The 16,460-nt window shown below is 42.8% G+C and overlaps 1 protein-coding gene across 4 annotated transcripts in view; it reads left to right on the plus strand.

Annotated features, from left to right (window-relative positions):
- Window positions 1-16,460, plus strand: part of UGP2 (UDP-glucose pyrophosphorylase 2) — a 177,762-nt gene that overhangs the window by 134,112 nt on the left and 27,190 nt on the right. For all 4 annotated transcript variants that reach the window (XM_068232360.1, XM_068232362.1, XM_068232359.1 and 1 more), the window contains exons 4-5: window positions 11,230-11,415; window positions 14,310-14,443. In XM_068232360.1, coding sequence (XP_068088461.1) covers window positions 11,230-11,415; window positions 14,310-14,443 — 320 coding nt within the window. The remainder of the gene's footprint in view (window positions 1-11,229; window positions 11,416-14,309; window positions 14,444-16,460) is intronic.

Consider the following 16,460-nt stretch of genomic DNA (forward strand, 5'->3'; position numbering starts at 1 on the left):
TTTTTTTTGTAGGACAGGCCTGTATAGGCAGCAGTGCCTTCTAGCAGGTCATGTAAGCTGTAGAAAAGTGACACTTTTCAGTGGCAGAAAAATATTTCAGTGATATTTCAAAGCAGATTACAAGCAAAGGGAAGAAGGGGTTTGAAAGAAAATTGCAGCAGCTGGTATAACTTAGGGGGATACATTTTGTTTACCCTTTTGTAGAAATCTTTTTTTCAAATGTTTCCCAGTTACTTCTTAGATTCCAAATCTCTCCAAATGATGTTGCTGAATTCAGCTTTTCCCTGACTTTAATATCGAATTTCTCCTGGTATTTTTTCTTTCTTCAGAAGATTTGTGTTAACCCTTTAAATTCTGCAACTTCTACCTCTTACTTTTTCCAAGAGTGATATTCCCAAATACTTTTTCAGTTATTAACAAATATTAATGTTTACATAAACTCCTCTTTTGACATGAAAATCAATAACATCCTAATTTTTTGGGGGGTAATGATCTAGTCTATGGTTTTCTTTGCTTGCTGGTTCTTCCCTTGTGTATCTACGCATTGCCTTTTGAGGGGATTGTGTATTCACAATGACTAAATTATTTACTAGACAGACTACTTTCTCCATTGCTCTCTGTACCCTCTTCTACTCAATTTCCTTCTTCTCTATTCTTTCATGTAATATACTTGTTACTCCTTGTCTGTCTTCCAATGGTTCCATTACAATCTCCCTACATTGTGACAGAACCCTGGACTTTAAAAGGAACCCGAGGTGTGAGACCTATGAAAGCTGCCACATTTATTTCCTTTTAAACAATACCAGTTGCCTGGCTGTCTTGCTGATCTTTCTGGTCAGTAGGGTGTAAATCATACACCTGAAACAAGCATGCAGCTAATCTTGTCAGATTTGTTGTAGACATCTGATCTGGATGCTTGTTCAGGGTCTATGGCTAGAAGTATTTGAGGCAGAGGTTCAGTTTCACCCCAGGCAATGTGCATTATTTAAAAGCAAATGAACATGTCAACCTCCATATCCCGCTAACATCCGGTTCCCTTTAATAATCTGTACCTGTAATGTCTGGTTTTATTGCTTGGTGGCCCTTTTGGAGTGTTATTATGTTCCTTTCTGTTCCAGACACAGAGCTATCACTGGAACTGGTTCCTCCATTCAGAAGTTTATTAATGACAAATGTACATTCTGCAGATTCAGAATTACAGTACATCACCGAAACAAGTGAGGAAAAAATCGAGAGGAATAAAAACCTGACCACTTCTCCTGCTTTCCTGTGCTATCCTATACTTAAAATACCCCGGAAGCATATGGTACCTGCCATATTTATTTACTTTCAAACAATACCAGTCGCCTGCAGTCCTGCTGATCTCTTTGGCTGCAGTAGTGTGTGAATCACACATCTGAAGTATGTGGCTAATCTAGTCAGATTTCTGTCAGAAACATCTGCAATGCATGCTTGTTCAGGATCTATGGCCTCAGTTCACGAAACAGTTTAGACTAGTCTACTGATGGTTTTTAGTCTACTGTAAATCAGTTGCATTAAGAGGGAATACACTAATAATTACCGAATGTTTTAGACCTGGTCTAAAACATTTGGTAATTAGGTCGGTAAAGCAGGGGAAATGAGCAAAAGATGCAATTCACAAACGAGTAGCTTTGACTGACATCCTTCTCCTCTGATGAGCTCTCCTCTGGATACAATTAAACTCCTGCATAATTAATTCAAGAGGTTCCATCCTTATGTCTAAAATACCTTACAGAATTGCTTTACTGACAGAAATCAGCTGGTCTAATCTCTGTCAGAAAAAGTGGGCGTGGTTACTCCTTGTTTGCCTTTGTGAATTGCATCTTTTGATCATTTCCCCTGCTTTACCGACCTAATTACCGAATGTTTTAGACCAGGTCTAAAAACAGGTCTAAAACATTACACCAAACCATCAGTAGACTAAAAACCATCAGTAGAGCAGTCTAAACAGCTTAGTGATTTGAGGCCTTGGCCCATATGCAATTCAAATTTTCTCCTGAGTTTTCTCCTAGGAGATAACTTTTCATCTTCAATTTAAATTAACTTTTTAGCCCTTTGCAATGGAAATAGTATTAAAAAATAGTTGGAAAAGTTCTGCCAAAATTACTTTGAGTATTTGTTTGCTTGCTGAAGGTGTAAAAGGCATTTTATTTACAAGTTGAGAAAATATCACCTAGGAGAAAACTCAGGTGAAAAAAGGAATTGCATATGGGCCCTTATGTCTAAAAGTATTAGAGGCAGTAGATCAGTAGGACAGCCAGGCAATTTGCATTGTTTAAAGGTAAATAAATATGGCCACCTCCATATTCCTCACTTAGGTGTGCTTTAACCACCCTGGCGTTCTGATTAAATCGCCAGGGTGGCTGCGGGAGGGTTTTTTTTAAATAAAAAAAAAACTATTTCATGCAGCCAACTGAAAGTTGGCTGCATGAAAGCCCACTAGAGGGCGCTCCGGAGGCGATCTTCCGATCGCCTCCGGCGCCCAGAATAAACAAGGAAGGCCGCAATGAGCGGCCTTCCTTGTTTTGCTTATATCGTCGCCATAGCGACGAGCGGAGTGACGTCATCGACGTCAGCCGACGTCCTGACGTCAGCCGCCTCCGATCCAGCCCTTAGCGCTGGCCGGAACTTTTTGTTCCGGCTACGCTGGGCTCAGGCGGCTGGGGGGACCCTCTTTCGCCGCTGCTCGCGGCGAATCGCCGCAGAGCGGCGGCGATCAGGCAGCACACGCGGCTGGCAAAGTGCCGGCTGCGTGTGCTGCTTTTTATTTCATTAAAATCGGCCCAGCAGGGCCTGAGCGGCAGCCGCTGGCGGTGTTGGACGAGCTGAGCTCGTCCAGACCGCTCAGCTGGTTAAGAAAAGAATAAACCTTACCTTGATCTCCACTTTGATTGTTAAGCAGTTTGATTAGAGGCAGGGCCGGCCTTAGGTTTCACAGCGCCCTGAGCGTAACCAGATTTTGGTGCCCCCAGCGCTAATAATATGGTAGGATATTAGACTATGGTAGGATTAGATTGTGAGCTCCTCTGAGGACAGTTAGTGACATGACTATGTACTTTGTAATATGCTGCAGATGTCAGCGCTATATAGACACAAACTATGGAGACTGAAAAAAATTGTGTGTGTGTATTTTGTTGAGGTAAAGGGGAGATCTTACAAGGGAGAGTGGAGATTAACAGAGAAAACGAGAAAGGACTGAGTGTTGGTAGAACAGAAGGCAGAATCACCACAGCCCTGACTCAGTGCTCATTATTACTCCCCTGCCTGCTCTCCTTTCACCCAGGAAGCCCAGCTCTTGCCTGTTATCTTAATGACCCCACAAAAACAGGCAGCAGCTTCATCTTCTGAAGTCACTGGCTTTGAGGAAGGAGAGAGAGAGAGAGCACTCCCAGCTGGGCACTAACTCCAGAGGTGGTAAGTGTATCCCAGCAATAGGTAAAGTGATCCAGCAGAAGGAACAGGCAGCTCAGTCCTGGAAGTGAGCAGAATCTCTGCCTGTTCTGCTCTGACTTCTCCCCAATTCCTAGCAATGCCTCTTTCCCACTCCCCAGCATAGCTACCCATCCTGACCTGCAAAGTCTGCCTTGCTTGATTTTCCCAGGTCCAGGTCCTTCTCTCTACTGTGCTCCGCCCCTGAGTGTCACAGAAGAGGGGAGCTCTCCTCTGTGCCGTGCACGCAGGCATGAGAGACTGGGGACAGCTGATTACAGAGAACAGCTGGTCAGGTCTGCTGCAGATGTGGGACTGTGGACACCCACCTCAGCTCTCTTGCCGCTCACCAGTCTCCCTAGGCACGGGTCTGGCACCACATCAGTAGTTTGCTGGTCTTCGCCCCCATCACCCCCAGCGGCACCAGGGGGCGGAGCCAGACGCAAGAGCGAGACAGACCCAGCCAGAGCTTGCTGCAGCCAGATAACCTATGCAGCCAGGGCGGCATGAGCGCCCCCTTGGAAGCCGGCGCCCTGAGCGATCGCTCCGGTCGCTCAGGTCAAAGGCCGGCCCTGATTAGAGGTTACAAAACTGCAATACAGTTTTTGCATTATTTCTCATTCACAGTTTATGTTGTGTAACCAAGTCAACAACAATGAATAGATCAATAGTAAAGCATGGTTCCCTCTCGCAACGGTCTGTTCGGCACAGAGAGGAAAGGACCAGTTCAGTCTCCACTCCATTTTCCCATTCGTGTCTGGGTTGGATGCAGTGGCGTAACTAGAGATTATGGAGCCCCATAGCAAAACTTTCATGGGGCTTTCAGCTGTAGGCACTCTTAAGCAATGTCATCTGCCCCTACTCTATGGCTATGAGTTAATTGGGCCATTTACAGTCTCATGCAATTAACAATGCACATCATTTATTGGCAAAGAGGCAAAGACAGAGGGTGGAGAAACACAAGAAAGTTTATAATGAATACATTTAATACCCACTGGGCCCCTCTCCTCCAGGGCCCGTAGCAGCTGCTATGACTATTGCTACACCCCTTGTTGAATGCATTATTACATTGTCCAGAAAAAAAAAACAGGTTGGGAGTTTGCATTTAGTTTGTGGCCAAATGAACCTATTTTTAATTACAAGTGGAAGTGTACTTTTTAGGACTTTTTTAGATTTTGGCAAGACAAGAAATTGTACAGTAAACAGCCATGAGATTACCCCAAGGGGGTAGAATTTGCAAGATTGCTTATACAGGTCTCTACTTTTAACTATAGTATATCCTCTTCCTGCATTTCTCGGAGCTGCAAAAACGTATCGAATTGTAATGTTATCTGCTGAAGCGGAAACTGGGCCTGAAGCTGGCCACTAATGATCCAATCTTTTTCATCCAATCTTACCAATTCTATGTAGTATAAGGGTAAATTCAGTGAAAATACTGAATGGATACTTCAGGCAGTTACCTTATATTACATAGAAATGGTAAGATTGGATGAAAAAGATTGGATCATTAGTGGCCACCTTAAGGGAGAATTTTGAAATTGAAACATTGTCTTAAGTCATCATTTCCAGGATCTGTGTGCAGAAAATAAACCTCATGTTGGCGGTGAGCGGATTCTTGTCGTACAATGAAGTTGTTAAACCGTGTTGAGCAATACTAGGATATGATCAGGTTTAGCCAGTTACTCCCATGACAGCTGTGAACACTTACGCACATTACTGTTTCTTCATTCTCTGGTATTGACTCACAACTCCTGACTACTTAAAGAGGAACTCCAGTGAAAATAATGTAATAAAAAAGTGCTTCATTTTTACAATAATTATGTATAAATGATTTAGTCAGTGTTTGCCCATTGTAAAATATTTTAAATCCCTGATTTATATTCTGACATTTATCACATGGTGACATTTTTACTGCTGGCAAGTGATGTAGCTGCTCCTTGCTGTTTTGGCAGTTGGAAACAGCTGTAAACAGCTATTTCCCACAATGCAACAGGGTTCACAGACAGGAAACTGCCAAGAGTAGGTACTCAGAATTTCTTTGTGGGAGGGGTTTCACTACAATATCAGCTATACAGCGCCCCCTGATGGTCTGTTTGTGAAAAGGAATAGATTTCTCATGTAAAAGGGGCATCAGCTACTGATTGGGATAAAGTTCAATTCTTGGTCGGAGTTTCTCTTTAACTTGACAATGCAGCTCCTAAAGGCCCCATCCACATGAGTGTCTGTGCACACACCTGCTGATCTGCCTCTTGTCGTTTTCTCTGATTTCTTGAAGAACCATTGAGGACCCATTCACACTGGGGCGTTTTGGGATGTGATTACCACGGATTGCAGCAATCGCTAGTGTTTTAAAAAGTGCTAGTGTAATTAAAAGTATGTGGCAGTGACCTCACTGCCGCAGTTGCTTTAAATTTGCGGTAAACGCAAATGCGGTGCATGCAGCGTTTTTTCACGATTTTAAAGTGATCACGAAATAAAATTTAAAAAAAAACGCAGATCACGATCCCTAAAATATTGTGACAATGTCCAATAAAAAATATGCGTTAATCTCAATAAGAAAATCTCAGTTGCAAAATGCTGGCAATTTTGCTAGCGTTTTACGATCCCCAGTGAGAATGGGACCTAAAGCACTGCTGAAAGTGAATTCTGATACGCACGGGAGCTGTTGTCAGGCACAGAGGATTTATGTGTCCCCATTGTCTTTTTATAAGACTAGTTAGGAATCATTTAGGAATTTATTGACTGAATATAATTTCAAGGATTCAGTCAAGTGTTTTTACTCAGGTGGTTGATTGAACTTTAACTTTTCCTGGCCTTATAAACCCCTGTGTGGAATGCATTATTTAGCATAGTACAACAAAGGATACTTTGCACGTCACCTGCTGTGTCCCCTCGGGGTCTGTCAGTTGAATGTCCTGATCTCAGCTGACGGGCACAGAGCAGAATTATGTGTGGTTATTAACCTCTAGCAACATCACGTTTACAGCTTAATTAAGTGCTGGTCTTTTCATTTATTGTACGAGTAGACCTACACATTCAGAATTGTATCCATGCTCTTGTGAGTTACATTAAACCTGCAAATAAGCATTTATGTGGTGCTGTCATTGGGCTTGATTCACAAGAGTGCTAACTGATAGCACAGCCATTTTTGCGCACAACGACAACGTTTTCGCGCGCAAACCGATATCATTTGTGCATGAAAATATTTGTGTTGCGCGTGAAAATTCACACGAAAATGGCCACGCTATCAGTTAGCACTCTTTTGTGAATCAAGCCCATTTTCTGCAGGACTTAAAGTGAACCTCCGGACTAAAAATCGACTCAGCAGCACTGAAAAGGCCTGGTGTTTAACAGTTTCACAGCATCAGAACTTTGTTTCTCTTTTTTTTTTTTACATTTTGAATTTGACATTTGAAGTCTAGCTTGCGCAGGTGGGAGGGGTTATCAGGACACAGGACAGTTGGAACTGTGTCTCCTGCTCCTTGTCACCTCCTTTCAACCAAAAAGATGGCTGCCCCCATGACAAAGATTGCAGCCCCCATGAATCACAAACATTTTCCTGTTCTTTTAAAACAGGGTGGGTAAAACATTATATTACCTATCTATTCTAATTAACATAACTAATGTAACTTAATGACAGTATGTTTGTTTAGGCTGAAGTTCCCCTTTAAGTACATTAAACCGTTTGCAATTGTCATGCCCTCGGGGGGCTCAAAATCTTCTATTCCTACCAAAGTGTAAGGCCAATTAGTACAGAGGCCAATTAAATGTCAGTTTATTTTTGGATTGTGTGAAGCTACTGCAAGGCTGCATTCGTGTACAGTATTCCCTTTAATATCTTCATACAAAGGAATATGATGAACATGAGCATCATCAGAGCTGTCTGTTTACACATCTACTCATCAGTGCATTATTTTGATGCTGAGCTTCGAAGCTATATGGAGGCTTTTATGCCAATTGACCAGCTGTTATTCTGATCTCTTGTTTTTGGTATTGCCTGCCACACAACTGCCTCAAGCATGTAAAGATGCCCATTAATGATACAATCTCGCTATTGATCGACCATACGATTGATTGGATCGGGTGCCTTTAATGATGCCAATCGAGGACAAACAATTGTTCTATCGATCGTTCCATCAAAATTTCGGATTTCTTTTAAGGTGCTCATACATCTAGCAGATCGACCTAGAGACAAATCTTTCTCTATTCAAATCTGATCAGAGAGAAATCTTGTGGCAGATTACAGCATGAAGTATTTTGGGAATCAGCCTTGAGACGCTACCTCGCCACCCCCAGCCGCTCAGCTGCATACTGTGGGTCAATGATGTGAAGATTTATTAAATCCGCACCACAACCAGGCAAGGAACATCTCTAGAGGGGATTCAACAATGACCTCTTCCATATTCCTTTTAGTTATTTATTCTCTTACACAATGCTTTCAAGTTTAGACAGGGCCTCTTTACTGTGCATGTACGCAGTAAAACAAGCCGTATTCTGAAAGGGGGGCCATTTTGCGGCATGCTTTCCAGGTGTACTGCGACTCATTTTGAGGTTGTCCTGGCGGCCATAATGCTGAAGCCTTGTGCAGTCGGGCATAACTGAGCCTCTCCTCTCTGAATGAGGTGCTCATTACAGGGCCAAAGGGACTTGCAATGTTCTCCCCAGGATCAAACAAGTGGGCTGGCCGCCCAGGTAAACTTCATTACCGCCCGGCTGGTTTCTGGCAGTCATCGCCGCATGCCCGCCTGTCAGGACGCGCTGGGTTCTCATGCAGAAAGCGAAAACCAGCGCTGCTCCTGAATCTGCACAGCTCTGTGCACGAGATCTCGCACTTCCCGGCGAGCTCGTGTATTCATTGGCTCAGTAGTAGTAAGAGGCGTGCCCAGCGTGTGAGGTTAAGCCGACAGTCTGGAGAGGCACGCATAGAAGCTGCCTGCGCGCAGCCGCGCACAGACACTGTCAAGCCTGAAAGTATGCGCATAAGGTTTGTCAGTGCAGCTGGATTGATTCTTTCATATGATAGTCCTGGCGGGCGGGGTGTCGGGGGCTAGTTGGGTGCCGCATGGTACTGCAGGAAATAAAAAAAAATTTAAAAATGCACAGAACGATTTAAACAAAAAAAATGACTAAAACAAAATCTTGAAACAACAAATGTTCAATGGGTGAAACATAATTTTATTCACACCATGTCTGCTTCTCTTCATGTTGACAGCCAGAATAGCGAAGTGTCAAGAGTCCAGACAGTGGGTGTTTCCTGCACCACAGACTAGTATGGCTGTAGGCTACAGGCTTACTGGAGTTAACAGTCTGTGCTTTCCTCCATTCGTTCTAAACAGTAGGAATGATGCAATGCAGGCAGTTACAGCAGCTACACCCACAGAGCCAGAAGCTGTCAGCCTGTACTAATCTACACTTGGTAATTTTATAAATAAAATTGTGTTTAGCTGCAGAAGCAATTTTTCAAACAAAGTAATATCTGGCCTCTCTGTTTATGCAGCCAGTAGATTGTATTTTTACATCTATTCCAGAAGATGGGCTATCATAACATGAGCAGGTTTACTTTACACCCAAAAGTGTTTGATGCAGCCTCAATGTGATATCAGCTGAGGCTGCTTAATCTAGTCTCAACAATGTGCTTTTATTAGTGACCCATATTTGTCTGTCAGTTCTGAAGGACTGTCTCTTTTAGGAGCTATAATAGAGCAGTGTTCTCCCTAGGCTCTTTGAGCCGGGTGCTCCACCTGGCTAGATTTGGTGAGCACCCGGTTGTCATAGGCTCACCTCCTTCTCTGTTGTAAGCAGAGTTGAGCAGAAAAACGCCGCCCTTCCATTCTCTCATCTAACCCCACCTGGTTATTTTTTTTATGCCACCCGGCTACTTTTTCATGCCACCCGGCTGGAAAAAATTTCTGGGGAGAACACTGGACTTGTAATGCCACAGTGGATGGGGGGAAATGACACCATTTCCGTAATGCCTGCCATATACACTATCTGTCCAAGGCAGGGACTGAGTGTTTTGAGGAATTCTCTTTGCCTCTTTATAATTATTATTATTATTATTTATTAGATTTATATAGTGCCAACATATTACGCAGCGCTGTACAATAAATAGGGTTACAGACAATAACAGGGGTGACAGAACAATACAGGTAATAGACAATAGATACAACAATGCAGGTAATAGCAAAAAGATACACAACACAATGCAGACAGTAGTACAATGCCAGATCATAAACTGGAGTGGTAGTGGTAAAAATGACAAGCCTCTTGGAGAAGAGATACTGGTACTATAATAGAAGGAGCATTATGATGACAGAATTGAAAACGGGAGGGAAGCACTATAATAAGGGTTTGTGGGAAGGTCCTTAACGGTCGCCACACTATGGAGGGTAACGTCTTAGGCCTAGGGAAAGGATGAGACCAGGAGCCCTTATGGTGTAGTATCGTTAGACTAGTGGGTTAGGTAATAGTGTGGGTAATAAATACTCACAAAGGTGGGTTGCCCTGATGCAACCAATGACAATCACATGCGGAAACGGGTATACCTGTTTCCGCTCGGTGTACTGGAACACTGGCACCAGGCAGTCGCTCTCCTCCTGTGGTCCTTTATACTGGCGGATAATCTCCCCGGTGATATAGTGGCACCTCAAAGAGGTGAGGGATACAGAGGCAAATCGGTGAAGGCGCCCTTAATCTTATTAACAAGCCATTAGCGGAGAAATGAACTCAAAAATAAAATTTCAAATAAAAAGAGGTCTCTTACCTCATCAGAAGACTCAAATAGGTGGAAAAAGGAGTATTTTTTATTAAAATAAGGGGTAAACTGTAGAAAACGCGTTTTACGGGACACAGCCCGCTTCATAACGTAATAAACAGAAACCGTAATTGAAGAATAAAGATGGCTGTGGGGGACAGCATACAGAGAAGAGCACTATAATGAGTGAGCAGGGGACACATTGTAGAAGCTGGGACTCTGTGTGTGGGGTTACTCAGGTGGTAGGATAAGGTTTGTGGGCAAACAAAGCTGGGACATACAGGGGCACCAAAAGATGTAATGCCAGTTCTTGCTTGCGGCAACTCCTAGTTTTAGCAACACCAAGGGGTACTTTAAAATGAGAAGGTGCTGTAACCTCGACAAGTTTAACCTCCCTGGCGTTCAATTTCCCCAGGATTTCTGTGAAAAAAGTGATCTAATTCATTTTCTTTTTTTCCTATAACTTGCCAAAATGTGTCAAGCAAGGTTCTAGTATACAGTGCAGGAGAGTATTAATGTGTATGGAAGTCAATACTGTTCATAGCATGTTTTGTATTGAAGTGTCAATACCACCATGGAGGTTAAGAACCAAAAAACTATGGACTTGATGCACTGACTGGTTAACTTGTCAAGCGCAAGTAACACATGGCAACTAATGTCAGGCGAGGAGCACGTTACCATGGCAACACTTGGTTCACTGCGCGTTACCATAGCAACTAATAGCATAGCGCGTGCTGCTCGCCTAGCGTTAGTGCAGGTAAAATTGTGCTGCCTGCATGCGGCAAATTCACCAGCCATCCGTGCTTCAGGCCCCATCTCTATAATCATTTGATTATGAACTTTTTTAATTTTAGAATATTTGTTTTTGTGTGTGTCTGAATGAGATGGATGCTGTTCTGTTTCTTACACTTGTACACAATTTATATTGTATGCCTTTTTCATATGCTTGTTCTTAGATGCTCCTTGCTACAAATAAGGAAAGAGTGAGAAATCTTACCGCTGATCTTTTTTTCTCTGTTTAACAGATACAGCCATATGAGAAGATAAAAGCAAGAGGCCTCCCAGATAACATTACATCCGTGCTCAACAAACTGGTTGTTGTCAAGCTTAATGGCGGCTTGGGGACCAGCATGGGCTGCAAAGGCCCGAAAAGCTTGATAGGAGTCCGAAATGAGAACACCTTCCTGGATCTAACTGTGAAACAAATAGAGGTGACTACAGCTTCATCTACTCATTACCCTTTAGCAGCCAATTTATTTAGAAGCTTGCAATTGCTCTAGGCCAATGTATTTTAGCTTTTTTTTTTTTTTTTTAATTCTTCGTTGTTAGATTTCCTTCTAATTAGTACTGCTGTAAAGTGTATCTATGGTCACTAGGGGGTAGTGTGAGACAATAAGAGGACTTCTGCTTTCAGTTTCTATGTTTTCTGCTTGGAGAGAGTTTTACAGCGCAACAAGTTCTGCCGGCTGAAGACAAAAGCAGTGCATTATCTTAAAGTGAAATAACTCGTTTGTGGCTGGCAAGAGGTTAAATAATCTTCACATGTATTTTTAAAGTGTGACTTTTGCCAAAATTATTTTCTGACACAGTACGAAAGGATGAGAGTATTTGTAAGGCCCCTGCTGGGGAAAATGTACAGACTTCTATTGTACTGCAACATTACTGGAACTGAATGAATCCTCCATCCTTTAGGGGGGGGGGGGGGGGGGGGGCACAGCCTTTTACATAAATATATGCGGCTTGGAATACAGCCAGTCAGACTCAGCAGGCATTTAACTTTATTTGGTGCAATTTCAAGCTGCATATAGTTTTGCATGTTAATTTGCATGTTAATCACAATTCGCGTCTTATTGACATCTCTTAACATACAAACCAGATGGATGTCCTAACCCTGCTCCATTCAATCCTGAACTGAAAAAGACAAAGGTTTTGGCAGAAAGTGCAAGGCCCCTTTTCCACTGGTCGCGTTTAGATCAGATTTTTGGATCGCATATAATTTGATGATCACAAGGGCACCAGGAGTAACATTATTATCCCAGTGCCCTTTATCCATTAATTTATAAACGTCCATTTTGCAGGAAGTGGTTAAATGATGTTGCATGATACATAAACCATTTGCTAAACCAGTGGTCTTAAACTGAGTACTCACCACCCGACAGGTCCAGCAACATCCATTTGACGAGTGTGCAGCGACTCTTCCTGCTCCGCAGCGTTACATGACGGGCTGGAACGGGAAGTTAAGTGATCGCAGTACTTTGTGTGGAGTCATTGGGGATCTTAAAGATCTGATGTGCCGTGACTGTCATTATCGGCGCACGTCGCTAAATGTCGTTCGCATGATCACGTGCCTAAACCCACATTGCGAGAGCGCGGAAACTGGTCGTTACTCAAAAAATCAACGGTCGTCAGAAAAATCGCGTGGCGGGTACAGCAGTAGGAGAACAGAGGCGCCAGCAGGATAAAATCGGATAAAAACTTTAAAATTTGCTGGGAGGAAGTGGTGGACTTACCTCCATAAAGCAGACACGAAAGACTGTCTGAATAGCAGCAATCACATTTATTAAATAGTACCCCAAAAAAGTGCAATGCGTTTCGCAGGCCCAGCCCGCTTCATCAGGCAATAAACATGGGGACAAAACAGAATTTCGGCAATAGCAGGTGTAGCGCCTCAGCGTGTGGTGGGTACAGGCCGTTAGGATAGCAGCTTATAAAGTTTTTAAAGGAGCCATAAAATGTCGAGACCCTGTGATTGTTTCTTGGCACTACAGCATGCAGAGGTTATACTGGCTTGTGGAAATTTATAGCTAAATGGGTCTGGGGAAATTCTCCAGAAAGAGCATAGTCTTATTAACCGGTATGTAAATAAGCAGTGCTATCTAAATTCTTAAACAAAAGAATACGAAAATAAATTTCACCTGACATAAGAGTGAAATGGAGGCTGCCATGTTTATTTCCTTTGAAACAATGCATATTGCCTGGCTGTCCTGCTGATCCTCTGCCTCTAATACTTTTAGCCAAAGACACTGAGCAAGCATGCCGATCAGGTGTTTCTGACTGAAGTCTGACTGGATTAGCTGTATGCTTGTTTCAGGTGTTCAGACACCAGTGATGCCTGAAAGATCAGCTGGACTGCCAGGCAACTGGTCATGTTTAATTGGAAATTAATATAGCAGCCTCCACATTCCTCTCACTTCAGGTGTCCTTTAATGCATTCTTTACTTTTTCCACTTTACGTTTTTTTTTGGTAGAAGAGAATGATCTTTCACCGTTATGTACTATGAACAGCTCTACTGAAGATGTAGGAGCTATATAAGTAAATAGTTATAATAGGGGCAGGCTAGTTTGCCTGGGAAATCAAAATCTAATCAGCTGCAAAATGTTTTATGGGGCTGGGACCCACTAGCACACTCGGCAAAGTGCTACAACAGTGGAACCCGATGAGCGTGATTCCACTACGTTAATTGGCAGTGCCTGCGCTTTGTGATTGGCGATTTGCTGTAGCATTTTCAGAGCACTTTATTTTGAAGGGTAAAATCGCATTCATTCAAAGCGCTCTGAAATTCGCATGGTGTTTTGTGTAGCAAATTGCTTTCGCTTACCGTTTGTGATTTGCGATCACTAATGGGATGAAACCCTAAGGGCCTATTTGCACTAGCCATAGATGTGATCACATATTTATGCAGCCAAATCCCTATAGCTGTGCATGGCAAAGCTTAGCGATGCCGGCTGCGGCAACGCAGCAGAACGGGAGCAGCGGCAAGATTGGAAATGGCCAGGGCGACCAGTGGAAACTCCCTTTCCTAATCTGCAGCAGCTCCCATAGGGGAGAAGGCCTGGCTTTTCCCCGAATAAGCAGTGTGTCACAGTAGTCAGACCCTTAGTAAGCAATGCATTTTCTAGAAAGTTCTTTCCAAGGCACCATTGAGATCATGTAAAGCTTTCTTTCTCGTACGGTGTTTAGTGAAGGCTTCTGCCGTGTAAATTACAGGAGATTGTATTAGAGCATTTTGTGATGGATGTTTCGTTCTGTTTCTGTAACGCGTATGCTGTACTTTACTTTAGGATGGTACTTGATGCTGTTGTCTTGCTTTCCTTTCTGCATTAGCACTTGAACATAACCTATAACACAGATGTCCCTCTCGTGCTGATGAACTCCTTCAACACAGATGAAGACACCAAGAAGATCCTGCAGAAGTACAGTCACTGTCGGGTGAAGATTCACACATTTAATCAGAGCAGGTACTGTGTGTGCCTGAGATTTGCCGTGCATATGACAAAGAGCTGTATTATCTGTCCTCATGATATATTCCCTCAATAAAGCGCTAAACATTTTAGCTGTGGCTCTGGGAGTCCCGGTGGTTTATAAAACACAAGCTGAGAACATGACACCTGGGTGTACAGTAAATATACAAGCTACATTATATGTTGACACTAGAGGGAATAAAAAGGTGGGTGAACTTGTTAAAATACTTCACCTACTGTAGAATAAAAGTTATTGACTGCATCACTATCATTGCTCAGAATTCCTGATGTCTGAAAATACCTATAGGTGAAACTGGGTATTCAAGTACAAAGCTCAGCCAGTCGATAGGCAGATGAGGTACACACACCTAGGGGCCGCACCAGCAGGTTGGGGGTTTGTGAATGCCTCTTCTTAAAGTGGATCCGAGATGAACGTTTACTCATTGCATAATTATGTTCCTTTCATATAGTTTATAGGACATTCCTCAAGCCAAATACTTTTTTGTTTTAATAATTCCCTATAAACTAAACAAGCCTCGCCCACAGCTTCTCCAAAACGCCAAGGCACTCAGACCCTTGTAGCAAGGGCTTATGGGAGCTCAGTCTGGGCAGGAGGAGGAGGAGATTACTAGCCACTGAATTCAGAGGCAGAGGGGAGGGGGGGGTGAATTTTTCACAGGCTAAGGGGTGGAGATGCAGTTGCAGATTACCTGTGTAATGATGACAAACAGAACATGGCATGGCAAATCACCAATCTGGTTTTTAAAGGAAAAACCTGAAAATATACTGATGAGATACAATTGTATCTAGTATCCTCCTACTCCTGAAAATTACTTTCTCTTTTTTTTCATTTTGAATCCACCAGTTTTATTTTATTTATTTTTTTTAACCTAAAAAAATAAGTTTAATGTTGTATTGTCATATAAAGGATTAAAACTTTTACACTGTCTATGTCCCGGAGCTAAAATGTGGTATATGAACTTTTGATTTTTTTTAACCACTTCACCCAGGGCCGGCCCTAGACTTTTTTCCGCCTGAGGCAAATTTTGAAAAAATTAACGGGAAAAATGGAAAAAAAATCATTATTTTTGAGGTTTTGGCCATTATAGTTTTAAAATAAAACATTCTCCTGTGGATACAACCCACAAATTATATTTGCCCATTTATCTCAATTATTAGACCTTATAAATTATGTCCCTATGACAATGTATGGCAACAAAATATTATTGGGAAATATACAGTAGGTGTAATTTTTCTGTTTTTTGGTTTGTTTATGTCCAATCCATAATTACAAGCCCCTATGTAGTAAAGTAATAGTAATATACCCTCATAAAATAAAAGCTAAGTCCCTAAGGCAGCCATTTATGGTGGCGGATGAGGCGCACACACGTGCACAGCGGCAGCGGGAGCAAACGACGCATTAAAACATCCTGCAGCCGTAAACAGGCTCTAATAGGACGTTTTAATGTGTCAGCTTGTCAGTAAGTTGTTAATCTATCCCCTGCAGACAAAAGCTGTGCACTGCCAGGCAAGAGTTTTATGGTTTCTCTTTCTTCGGTACTAGGTTCCTTAACTTCGGCCAGTTGACGCAAGTGCATCCGTCTCTCTCCAGCGGAGAATAGTACTGCACAGGCGCAGTAGCTCCCAGCCGCCGGAGAGAGCGCAATGTGCATGCTCACACTGACCTCGGCTGGCCGAAGTTATGGGACCCGGTACCGGAGCTGGAAAAGGCTGAGGACGGCGGCGTGGGAGCGAACAGTGTGTACAGGGCTGGAGGAAGGCCCAGGTATGTATAAAACTTTTATTTTTAATCCTCTATGGTTAACTTGAAGACACGAAAAGAAGAAAACAAACGCAGCCTTGCCACTGTACATTTACATGCTCTTCTATCTCATCATATCACCTTGAGTACACTTTAAACTGCAACTCCAGTTTTGTTAATGCAATCCCTGTAGTATATTATCACAAAGGAGACTGGTGAGCCTCATAAACAGCCACCCAGCTATACTTCCTG

This window comes from Hyperolius riggenbachi, chromosome 4, assembly GCF_040937935.1.
Source record: "Hyperolius riggenbachi isolate aHypRig1 chromosome 4, aHypRig1.pri, whole genome shotgun sequence".
In the NCBI taxonomy this organism is placed as follows: Eukaryota; Metazoa; Chordata; class Amphibia; order Anura; family Hyperoliidae; genus Hyperolius; species Hyperolius riggenbachi.